We start from the raw sequence: 12,486 nt of genomic DNA, 5'->3' as shown, positions 1-12,486 counted from the left end.
TCTAACTTTTTTAATGTTGATTTATTTTTAAGAGAGAGAGAGTGAGAGGGAAGGGGCAGAGAGAGAGGGAGACACAGAATCTGAAGCAGGCTCCAGGCTCTGAGCTGTCAGCGTAGAGCCCAATGTGGGGCTCGAACTCACGAACCATGAAATCATGGCCTGAGCCAAAGTCGGACACTTAACCGACTGAGCTATCCAGGTGCCCTGAAAGATGCTTGTTATTAGTAACACTTGTCAACAATGAAATTTTATTTGCTGTAGTGACCTAATAATTTCACTCATAAGCAGTATCCTGTTTCATTGCATGCAGGTGGCCCAGGTCGGAAATGAACAGTTGTCATGTAATTGACACATGTTTGACATAGATACTCTAGATTAGTTTGATTTGTTTAAGCACTGCCTGATACATGTGTTTTGGTTGTTGTGTTTTAGAGGTACGTTGAGTTCATGGCAGATTGATCTATCTTTTTTTTTTTTTTTTTAAGTCTAATATGCCAGTAACGGATTGAAAATTTTAAGTACATTATTTTCACTCAAACTCTTGATTTGACATGCTTGTATATTTTAGGTGAAAACTGACTTTTGTCAGACTGTGCTTCCATACTTGATTCATGATATTTTACTCCAAGATACAAATGAATCATGGAGAACTCTGCTGTCTACACACATTCAGGGATTTTTCACTAACTGTTTCAGACACTCCTCACAAACGAGCCGATCCACAACCCCTGCAAATTTGGATTCAGGTATTCTGTTCAATTTCTAGCATTTATACTTTAACTTCTCAGTTCTAGAGAAAGGTGGATTTGTTTGAATCCCTTCAGGATGCTTTATTGGCTTAATTCCATAGCATCTAAATAACTATTTCCTCATCTGTAGAATGGAGATGAAGCTTGTAGCCAGTTTTCAATGAGATAACATATAAAGCACCTGGGATAACACTTGATGCACAGTAGTCCCTCAGGAAGTTGTGGCTTTTCATAAGGGAGCAACTAACTGAGCATTTGGTGTGTGTCAGGGACTAGGCTTGGCACGGACACCAGCCACACTGAGAAGACGCCCTACAGTCTAGCAGTGGAAAAAGCAGGCTAATAAATGCAAGCAAATGTTAAGAGTACCATGTTGGAAAGATGATGAAATGTTCATGCTAAAGCTCTGGCCCCGACTCATTTGTTTGAAAACAACCCTTTTTATTACCAAATATTTATTGTGGAAAATAGAAATGAGCAGAAATTAAAAAATCAAGTTGCCCATAATTCCGTGATCAAGGGTAACAACCATTCACATGTGGTACATATCCTTGGAGTTTTTGTAAACAAAAATTAGATTATACTTCATTTGATCACATAACCTCCTTTCTTTTCATGCTTTATAGTAAGTATTTCCCATGGTAAGAGCTTATAGTGGGAGAAATTCCACCGGGAACAGGAGCACTGTATTATGGGGGTATATAACATATATATATATGTATATAACATATATATATATATATATATATATATATATATACACACACACACACACACACATACATATATACATGCATAGTTGAGGGCTCCTTCTGGGTCAGGTTTTCAAACCTAAGATTAAATAAAGGCAAAACAAATCACAAATCTGTAATGGTAACTTATTGTCTTTAACATGTGTCATTAACGTATTTTATGTGCAAACACAAAACCAGGTGCAAATTCACTTGGCGTACTGGAGACCAGTGCAGTTCTAAGAGAAGGACCGATTTACGTGCTGTTTTGCTGCAACCGAGTTGCTCTTCCCAGTCTTGATACGGTTCTAGTCACTTTGGCAGAAGCTGTGACTTGTCCCACTCGTTTCTTTCTTTACTGCTAAAACCTTCGACACGACTGAGGTGTCACTTAGGCTTATGTTTCACCCCTACCATGTGAAATAATCTAATTATAAACCTAGTCCTGGGAGCTCACTCTATCGTCTGAGTAGATTATACATTGTCATGTAAATGACCCAAAACATGCTTACATGAATTGTCTTCAGATTATTGGAATGAAATTCATGAAATAATTCTTGTAGAGACTTTGCAAACTAAACTATGTCTCCTGTCCTTAATTTGGGAAATATGGTGTAAGTGATTCAATTACCAGTAAGCGTTTAAACTTTAAATGTTAAAATAATTTAAAGTTCTGTTAAAGACGATTTTATTACCAACTTTAATGTAATCATTGCTTGTGATGACCTGGCAGTTCATTATCATGAACATGATAATTGTTTTCATATTTATCCTATATACATACATGTGTATATATGTATATATGTCCTATCACCATTCGTTGGTAGAAATCTGCCCATTTTATTTTATCTCTGTGTAAAGTGCCAGTATCTGTGACCATAAATGAAAATTTAAATTTCACCTGTAGAAATCTGTTGTTTACAAGGAAAGTAAATACAATTTCCGTCAGATCTGATGTCTGTAAGTCTCCCTGACCTCACTTGATTGTGTCCTGTGCACCTTGGACTCACTTCTCCAGAGTAAACTTGCCATCTTCCTCCTATCCCCTCCCCCTCGGCCTCTCCGACCATGCACCTCGTCAGTGAAGGGCGCCCACTTAGACCTCTCTCATGTTCACCTGACTGCCAGGTCCTGCCACTTCTGTGTTATAAATCCTGCTAGTCCCTCTGTTTGTGTCTGCCCCCAGCATCCTTGCTGCTATCAGCACAACTGAAATTCTTACAGTGAGTTCCTGTTGCAGCCGCCATAGGTGGTTGTTTCTGTTGCCTGGGACAGTCTGCCACTCTTCCATCGGATACCCCTTTCTCTGTGAACCTTTCCTTGTTTAGGTTCCATCCTTTGTGCCTGTCCACTCTCCACTTTCCCTGTCACATCCTCTTCACACAGAGGTGAGACTCTCAGGCAAGCCAGTGACTTCTGTGTGCACAAAAACAGTCTGTCTTATTCAGAGTTGTATCCCAACTGCCCAGTACATAAAAGATCCTCGGTAAGTATTTACTGAGCCAGTGAATTAACCCCCTTCAGAAATAAAATATAAATTGTAATTAACTTCTCAGTTTTATTAATAAGCACAGTTTCTTGTAAAAGTAAGAAATGCCATTAAGTTCTTATCGATTCATACTTATTAAGAACCAGTTTTGTGCCAGGTGACTGCCCACCAGAAGCTTAGAGTGTAGAGGGAGACAGACGCATGCCCAGAAGGAAGGATGCCCTTAAGCAAGTCTGCCCAGACTAAGGGGAGCTGTCTTTCTTTGTCAGACTCAGAGCACTTTTTCCGATGCTGTGTGGATAAAAAGTCCCAGAGGACCATGCTTGCTGTTGTGGACTACATGAGGAGACAAAGGAGGTAATGGAGTGAACATGGCTTTTGGGGTTTGGAGACTTAGAAGGGTCACTTGTTACTGCCGGCTGCATTGTCACGTTCTCTGAGGTGGTGCTCTTTCCAAGGTGCTGTATGTACTTTGTGTGATGCTTTTATCTTCTTGAAATAACCCATATTCAGGTGGCACTTTGGTTAAATCAGCGCCGGGAACTTCATGAAAGTTTCTTGGCTGTGCATTGTGGTCCTCAAAATGTACGGTTCCGTGGAGTAAGACTGTGCCAGGGAAGTGTTTGTTTCCTTGATTGTGAGAACTCGTTGTACTAGTGTCTTGTTCCTGTTACTCGTCAGGAGGTTTTTGCCCGTGAGGGCAGGAACTGCGAGTGAGAGGTCTCATTGATCTCTACTGCTCCGGAGTAGAGAATTCTGAAGAAACAATGTAGCAGGCCTGCAGCTTGGATAGATAGGAAGTGGCGTCTTATGTGCGTGTATGCTGGTGGCGGCAGTGGTTGACGAAGGGTGGGAAGGAGAGTAGGGGAGGAATGCAAAATCCCTAAATGCCTTTACGTTTTCAAATGAATTCCTCTTTGTCCCCCACATACCATGCCGCACCGCTCTTAGAAATGTTAGGGTTTCAGTATGTTTCCAATTAGAAAGTTACCGATATGCTATATTGTCGCGTAGAGATCCTTTCCTGAGAAAGCCCATAAAAAGCTGTAGCTGTAGCCAGAAGCATGTTATTTCTTGGGGCTGGGAGTCCGTTTCACCTCTGAATCGTTCAGTGCAGATTCGTCATCAAGGTAGAGTGGTGTTGACATTCCAGTCCTTGGAAAAGATAAACATTCTTCACATTTAGTTTTCATTCTGAATAAGCCATATGGAAGATTCCTTGAGAGAATATGAACAGAACAAAGGAATGTAAAGGACCTCAATTTATGTCCCGAGTCTGGTGCTTAGAAGCTTTGTGATCTCTGAACTTCAGGTTCCTCAGCCACGGGGTTTTTTTGTTTTTTGGTGTTTTTGTTTTTTATTTTAGAGAGAGAGCACATGCAAGTGGGGGAGGGGCACAGGTGGGGAGAGAGAGGGCAAGTGGGAGCAGGGGAGGGGCAGAGAGAGAGGGAGAGAGAAAATCCCAAGCAGGCTCCCCGCTCAACCGACTGAGCCACCCAGGCGCCCCTCCGTAGCTACAGTTAAGCGTCAGCTCTGTGATAGGCACTGTATTCATCAGCCTGATACGTGTTATTTAATCATTGCAAATTTCGTGGAAGATGGCTATTGTTCCCCGGTTTTACAAATGAGAAAATTAAACCTTCAGAATTGAAGTTGTTGAAGGTGATAGATCTTGTAGTGGGGGGTCCAGCTGGACTTGAACCAGGCCATATGGTGGTCTAAAACCAGTGTTGTTACCCACTACCTTATCGCATTTCATTTATAATGCTGGTTTTAAAAGAGATAGATGATTGCTTCTGATTGTGACCCACTGTTACTCCCAGAAGGTTTTTAAGTAACTTAGGCGAAAAAAACAAAGAGAAAACGGACTGCATTAAAACGGAAAAACATGTACTTGTGTTTTGAAGAAACAGTGTTTCCATTAAATTGGTCACTTTTTAAAAAAGATTTCTGTAGGTGTTATTGGGTGTTCTGTGCAGCCTACCCTTAGCCTGGAGTCCATAGACCCCTTGATGGAGGGTAAGTGCGAACCCCAAATTTGTATGAGCTCTGATGATCCATGGCTTTCCTCAGATTCCGTACGGGGTTTGTGATCCGAAAGGGGTCAGATAGGGCTCTTCAGCCGTAGTATGTTAACATGTTTACAGCTGTATGTTGGGGACATGCGGTTTTTGGCTATTTGCATCTAATTTTCTTTTTAACGCTTGCTACCGTTGTGTTCTATATCAGCATACTCTTATTTTGATATTGAAGTTAAAGAAATGGACATGACTTGATGTTAAGTTTTTCCTTAGACCTTCCTTAGGAACCGTTTTTGATGATGCTTTCTGGCTGGAGTTGAATTACCTGGAGGTTGCTAAGGTGGCTCAGTCTTGTGCTGCTCACTTTACAGCATTGCTCTATGCGGAAATTTATGCAGATAAGAAAAGCACAGATGACCAGGAGAAAAGGTAATGGAAATTTAGACACTTGGCTTTTAAAATCAGTGTTGACATTGTTTCAGTAAAGGTATGTATTTTATTTTGCTCCCATCCCCCCATTTAAAAGACATTTTAGATAGAAGTTTTCTATTAAAGTGAAATAATATTTTAAAAGATATAAATAATTCTGCTCTGAAATAAAACACAGATGTTTATTCCTTAAGAATTGTATAAATTCTACATAGCAAACTCCTTATTCATCTCTCTGTTCCCCATAGCGGTAGCGTTGGGAATTTAATAGAAGTGATCAATAAATGGTTTTCAGATGATTGAGTGATTGCTTGATTTCAGTGAAATTACTTTTACCACTAATCCCCCAGCTTGTTCAAGGTCCGTTTTCTTTGTTTATTATAAAGTAATGTACTGATTTCTTTCTGTGACTCAATTACTTTCATTACTTTGCTATCTACCTGTATTTCTACCAACTTAATTAACTTTTTCTCTGAGTTAGAATTCTAATAGGAGTTGAATAGGTGTTGTCCTAGATCTTAGTGAAAAACAAGAAAGCAAGGAGGTTAAAGAGTAGAGAATGCACACTGTATTATCCCAGCTGCACTCGTGAGATCTTACTCATTTGAAGTAGCCTAGTGTTTATTTTTCTTCTTAGCCTCATTTTCCCACCACAGAATCACTCCTATTACAGATTGCAATGGCAAAGATATAATATGTTGCTATATTTCTCATGCTTGCTACTTAACGATTTCTACCTTGGACTGTCCTTAAGCTGGAAACAGTGTGATTTTTAGACTGTGGAAAACCAGGAGCCAGAATTCAGATCCTCATCCAAACATAGATAAATGAGTTACTTGGACTGATTTCTTAAGTCTCTGGTTTGGTATTTAATTTCTCCTTTTCAAATGAAAACAAAAATCTATGATATGTAGATACTATGTATAATATGTAATTGGTTCATCATCACTATAGACTGTATGAAGACGGTTATGTTCGTTAAATATGTTATGAGTAAGAAATGGATCATTGCCCATTCTTAGAGACTTAACATTTGAGTCAGGGTCTACATACTTGGCAGTAGTAATTATGATCTGAATGTGTTTCAGTATCTTGGTTTCGTTGTGTATTTCTTTCTAATTAGTATTTCTTTCTAATCGGGAGTGAATACACTTGTCTAGTAGTATAATGTTTATTTATTTTTGAGAGACAGAGCATGAGTGGGGGAGGGGCTGAGAGGGAGAGGGAGACACAGAATCCGAAGCAGGCTCTGGGCTCTGAGCCGTCAGCACACAGCCTGACGTGGGGCTCCAACTCAACAACTGCGAGATCATGACCTGAGCCGAAGTCGGACGCTTAACAGACTGAGCCACCCAGGCACCACTCGTCTATGAGTGTAAATAAAATCACCCTAATTTGTAGATAGGTGATTGGATAGAATTTGGCAAACTTTTGCAGAATTGTTTAACAAGCAGGAGGCCCGGATTTTGATTTGGTTAACTTTAGGAACAAGTCCTTGACAGAGAAGGCTTGCAATTTGCTTTAACAGTTTGGTTTTGATTTTTGATTTTTTCCCCAAGTGCCTGATGGGACGGGAAGGGCAGACAGAGGGATGAGCTTGACGGAGGGTAGGGAACGCTGGTTTTCTTCAGTGACTCAGTCAGGTACCATAAAGTTTTGTTAACTTGCTCCTGAGAACATACGAGATTTCAAAGCTAGTGTCCATAATTTTTCAGAAAGAAGTGTAAAACTCCCTCAAATAGATTTAGGCCAAAGGTGTTCATTCGCGACCTCGGTTATGTGAGTGTCACTCGTACTTGAGGCAGCGTCTGCCAGGTCCTGGCGGCTCTGTTTTGCCTGGATTAATTTACAGCCTTAGACGGACAAAGTTACAACCTCTAGTACTGTCTCCCCTGCTCTCCAAATTTCTCCTCTGAAAACTGTCTTCTGCATGACCTGCCAATAAGGAAAATAGATGTAATAGCTACACATAAATTGGATGTTGTCGCTACTCTTCTGTCAGGCAGCAGTCTCCTCTGTCCCATCCCTCTGTCTTCCCTGCGGGAGGTGAACATGAGCTCGTGTTTTGTGTTCATTCTTACAGGTGCTGTTTTTATCCTAGGAGTATGAATACATAAATATAGTTTAGTTTTCCTCATTTTTGAGCTTCACGACAAATTACGTGTGTGCTTTTCTAGAACTTGTTTCTCCATTCGGTATCTTTGTAAGATTTATCTATGTCGTGTGTTGCTGTGGTCAGTACTTTGTCACTGCCACTGCGTGTCCCAGCGGGGGGCGGTGCACCACGATTCGTTTCCTCCTTCCCCGGTTCAGGATCTGTGTCTAAGGGGAAAACTACTGGGCTGCAGGGGATGCAGAAGTTCAGCCTTGCCAAGATAGTGCCAGATTGTTTCTGAAAGTGGTCACAGCCATTTGCATACTTGTCAGAAATGGAGTTGTGGGAGTGGATCCATAGAAAGCCTTACATTTGAAGGAGGGAGCCAAACAGGAATCAATTGATAAGTAATAACAGAGGCACTCCCACTTAGGTTACTATTGATTTTATACATGGGATAATTATTGTCACCAGCTTTATAGCTGACATGACTTGGGAGTTGAAATTATCTGATGGGACTGAATATGCTGTATGTACGTGCAGGGCTGAAAGCTGAGGCCTTGGGGTACCCAGATCTGTGCCTCCATCCTGTCACTTAGTGGTTTTATAACCTTGGGTGGGTGGATCCCACCCATGCCCCTCTTTGTGAACACTTAGTATTATCACACTTCCTAATTTTTACCGATTTATCGCTTGTTATGTGGTGTCTCGGTGTGGTCTTGTGTGCCCGTGATTATTAATGAGGTTGAACTTCGGGTAAAACCCCTGACAAAACATTAGAAGTTGGAGAGCATTTATTTTTAAACAGGCCTGGCCCTATAAATAAGTGCAGTTTGACATATGGTCTTCCTGTCTATGAGATTGTCATTAATATTTGATAATCATGAGAAGAATTAATATTCACAATTTTTTTCCATTCTAGGTGTGAGTTGTATTACATTTTAAAGTATAAATGGTTCATTATGTTTTATCTGTGACCTTGGTTAGTTTTTCTCATTCAAGGCTATAGTGTGTGTGTGTTAGTAAGCTTCACAATAGTATATTTTCATTAAAAGATGTGCTCTTGTGACAAACAGAAGCCTTATGTTTGAAGAAGCAAGCCAAAATACAACGATTTCTAGTTTGAGTGAAAAAAGTAAAGAAGAAACTGGAATAAGTTTACAGGTAAATATTACAGAGATCTTATTATTTGTGATACTATTTATTTTGTATTATTATTTTATTATAGAGATGCTAGAGACGTCATTTGATTTTCAGACTGACGTTACTGTTTGGGCTGTGTGTCCTGTACGTAAGCTCACGGTCTGAACGTTAGGCCTCGGGGTAGACAGAGTTGAGTTCTAATCCTGACTCTGCCACTTGTAGAATCTTGTGCAGATTACTCCCCCTTTCCAACCTTGAGTTCCTTCATCTGACACTTGGAAGTAAAACCACCTATCTCATACAGCACATTTATACCACAGATTTTTCTGCCACAGTAGCCTGTTTTTTTTTCCTTTATAGAATTTAACATTTGTAATCATATATTCATTTGTTTACTTGTTTACTGTATGTCACATCGCAGGGCCGATTCCTTCTATAAATTTTTTTTTAACGTTTATGTATTTAGAGAAAGAGAGAGAATCCCAAACAGGCTCCCCACCGTCAGCACCGAGCCCAACATAGGGCTCGATCCCATGAACTATGAGGTCGTGACCTGAGCTGAAACAAAGAGTTGGACACTTAACCAACTGAGACCCCAGGAACCCCTTCTATAAATCTCTTCATGTCTACTCCTAAGTTGGCCATTCTCACTGAATTTCTTTGGTCGGCTCAGTCCTCTGAAATGACCGTTTCTACCTCTCCACTTTGTCTTTTCCCTTTTGCTTGTAGCTTGCCTCCTGCTTCTCGAAGAAAACCGAGGAGGTAGAGACGAAGTCCCAGCATATCTCCCCATCAAACACGAAATCCCCCTGCATCGCTCAGTGTAACCTTTCCTGTTGTTAAAGTGGAGAAACACTTTCTCCTTCTAGTCAACACAGTCCTTCCTGCGCTTCGTTGTTTATGAGTTCTTTCTCAGAACAGTTACTCTTCACTGTGCTCTGCTCCCTCTGGAGGTGTCCATACGTTGTCACACTTCTGTTCAAGTCATTCCCCTGCACGGGCACGTGGCTGGCTCAGTTGGTAGAGCTCGTGACTGTTGATCTCAGGGTCGTGGATCAGGCCCCACTTTGGGCATGGAGCCTACTTAAAAATAAAGTCATTTCCGGGGTGCCTGGTTGGCTCAATTGGTTAAGCGTCCGACTTCGGCTCAGGTCATGATGTCGCAGTCTGTGGGTTCGAGCCCTACGTCGGGTTCTCTGCTGACAGCTCAAAGCCTGGAGCCTGCTTTGGATTCTGTGTCTCCCTGTCTGCCCCTGCCCAGCTCACTCTCTGTCTCTCTCTGTCTCTGTCTGTCTCTCTCTCTCTCAAAAATAAATATTAAAAAAAAAATAAAAATAAGTCATTTCTCTCTTCTGTCACCCTTTCTGGCATCCTTTTCCTTAACAGCTGGACTTGTGAAAGACTAGCCTCCTCCCAGAAGCAGCACTTGCTCGTGGGCCCTGTGAACTTTGTGTTACTAGCATGGGGGTCACCTTCCTTTCAGCATCTTCTCTGATGTTTCACTAACCCTTAGCACCATTAGCCTCTCCTGGCGTCTTGTATGTTCTCTACTGTTGATCCCATTCTCCTTTCTCTTTTCCATTTGTGCTTTTTTATAGTTTTACCCTCTTTTGCTGAGTTTTTGCAGTATTTTCTGTGCTAGGCTGGCTACTGCGCTAAGCTGGGTACTGAGCATTCCAGCACCAAGGGCTCAATTTCACGTTCATGAATAGAAACAGTTTCATTAGAATTCAAACTGCAGGGGCGCCTGGGAGGCTCAGTCGGTTGAGTGTCCGACTTCAGCTCAGGTCATGTTCTTACAGTTCGTGGGTTTGAGCCCTGCGTTGGGCTCTGTGTTGATGGCTCAGAGCCTGGAGCCTGCTTTGGATTCTGTCTCCCCCTCCTCTCTCTGCCCCTCCCCAACTCATACTTGTGCTATCAAGAATAAATAAACATTAACAAAAAAAAAAAAGAATCAGAATTACAGACTTATGCCAGTATCCATGAAGTTGTATTTAGTAAATATTTCCCAGAGCAAGCACCATTAAGCAGTAAAATTGCTTGATTGGTTTTCTGTGCAGACGTTTCTAGCTTTTCCAGTCTTCTGTTGTGTCTTTCTGTTTTCATTTTTATTTTACTGAGATGGTTTTAAACAGAATCCATTCTGTGTACATTTTACAACAAAGATTGGAGTCATCAGGCTGCTTCTTTATCCTTACTTTGTTTTACCAATTGTAACATAATTCAGTTTTGAGTTTTATTTGAAAGAAAAGTTCATGACCTTTATTTTTACTACATTCAGTTTCCAAGAGTCAGACTTTGCAGATGTCATTTTCCTGTGTCCATTTTTAGCTGTTGATAGGATTCTTTGTTTTTGTTTTAATGATTACTTATGCATGTGTTTGAAAGCCTGATAAATTGAGGTTGATTTCTTATTTAATGCATGAAATTGTGAGTACTTCTTTTCAGGGAGTCATTCTGTTGTTTGTTGTGTTGCCGATTCACATCTTTGGTATACATTTCCATATCACTATCTTTTACGTTTATGACAATAATGTGTAGTTGGGAGACATGTTGGTAATGATATAATTTCCAATTTGTTGAATTCATAAAGTGGTATTTTTCCCATCTCCAATTTTTGTTGCTGCTCTGTTTTTAGGATCTGCTCTTAGAAATCTATAGAAGTATCGGAGAGCCAGATAGCCTGTACGGCTGTGGTGGGGGGAAGATGCTCCAGCCCCTTACCAGGTAAAACCCGTGCTTCTGGATGGCGGGATGGTAATTCTGTCTGTGAAGGAGCCACAGGCAGGTAGAACTCAGAGGTACCTTGGGAATCTGTAATTACAGGCTGCGAACGTACGAGCATGAAGCCATGTGGGGGAAAGCCCTGGTGACATATGACCTTGAGACGGCAATCTCCTCATCCACCCGCCAGGCAGGAATCATCCAGGTGAGTTCTCTTCTGCTCTGGTGAAGTCCCGTGTCTCGTGAGGGGATTTCAGTACATGGGTGGCGTCTTCAGCCGGCCACGTAAACTCTGGACACGGGCATTGGGGTCAAAACCCAGAGGGTCACTGACCTGAAAGGTGGTGTGGGTTTGTTGATCACAGTCTCGTTAGCCAGCAGAAGACATTTCTCGCCAGCACGCAGTGTGGCAGGTCATGGATTACATCCTTTCCGTGGAAAGCCTCACGTAAACTCTTGCTCGTAGTCTGTATGTCAGGTGGTCCGGAGGCAGTCATCTGTGCTGCTGGCTGGCGCCCCTCAGCCGGGCTTCAGTCTCTGTCTTTATGTTTCGGGGAGAGCAAACGAAATGGTACTTGGGGATTTTCAGTGATGGTGTTGTGAAAGTTACTTCTCATGTTTTGTTGTTTTTTAATGTTTATTTTTGAGAGAGAGAGAGAGAGAGAGCGAGCGAGCAAGCATGGGAGGGGGCAGAGAGAGAGGGAGACAGAGGATCTGAAGCAGGCTCCTGAGGGTGGAGAGTTCAGTGCGGGGCTTGAACTCACAAGCCATGAGATCATGACCTGAGCTGAAGCTGGTTGCTGAACCGACTGAGCCCCCCAGGCGCCCCTACTTTTCATGTTTGGCCATTATTTTTTCGCTAGTTTTGTTATCTTTGACTACTTTTTTTTTTTTTTTTTTTAACTCCTGCTTAGGCCCTGCAGAATTTGGGACTCTGCCATATCCTTTCCGTCTATTTAAAAGGATTAGACCTTGAAAATAAAGAGTGGTGTGCAGAGCTGCAGGAGCTCTGTTACCAAGCAGCGTGGAGGAATATGCAGTGGGACCACTGTGTTTCTGCCAAGTAAGAGCTTGGACATTTTCTTCTGGTTGTAACCGATGAGCT

General features: G+C 41.7%; 1 protein-coding gene across 10 annotated transcripts in view; it reads left to right on the top strand.

Annotated features, from left to right (window-relative positions):
• The window catches only part of ATM (ATM serine/threonine kinase), a 131,438-nt gene that overhangs the window by 78,693 nt on the left and 40,259 nt on the right, over positions 1-12,486 (top strand). For 9 of the 10 annotated variants that reach the window (XM_053204139.1, XM_053204141.1, XM_027036433.2 and 6 more), the window contains 7 exons: positions 569-746; positions 3,239-3,326; positions 5,264-5,419; positions 8,570-8,678; positions 11,296-11,384; positions 11,484-11,586; positions 12,296-12,444. In XM_053204139.1, coding sequence (XP_053060114.1) covers positions 569-746; positions 3,239-3,326; positions 5,264-5,419; positions 8,570-8,678; positions 11,296-11,384; positions 11,484-11,586; positions 12,296-12,444 — 872 coding nt within the window. The remainder of the gene's footprint in view (positions 1-568; positions 747-3,238; positions 3,327-5,263; positions 5,420-8,569; positions 8,679-11,295; positions 11,385-11,483; positions 11,587-12,295; positions 12,445-12,486) is intronic. The other variant, XM_027036436.2, reaches the window with a different exon arrangement.

This window comes from Acinonyx jubatus, chromosome D1, assembly GCF_027475565.1.
Source record: "Acinonyx jubatus isolate Ajub_Pintada_27869175 chromosome D1, VMU_Ajub_asm_v1.0, whole genome shotgun sequence".
In the NCBI taxonomy this organism is placed as follows: Eukaryota; Metazoa; Chordata; class Mammalia; order Carnivora; family Felidae; genus Acinonyx; species Acinonyx jubatus.
Note: the sequence above shows the minus strand (reverse complement) of the source record. Positions and strands in the feature narration are given on the sequence as shown.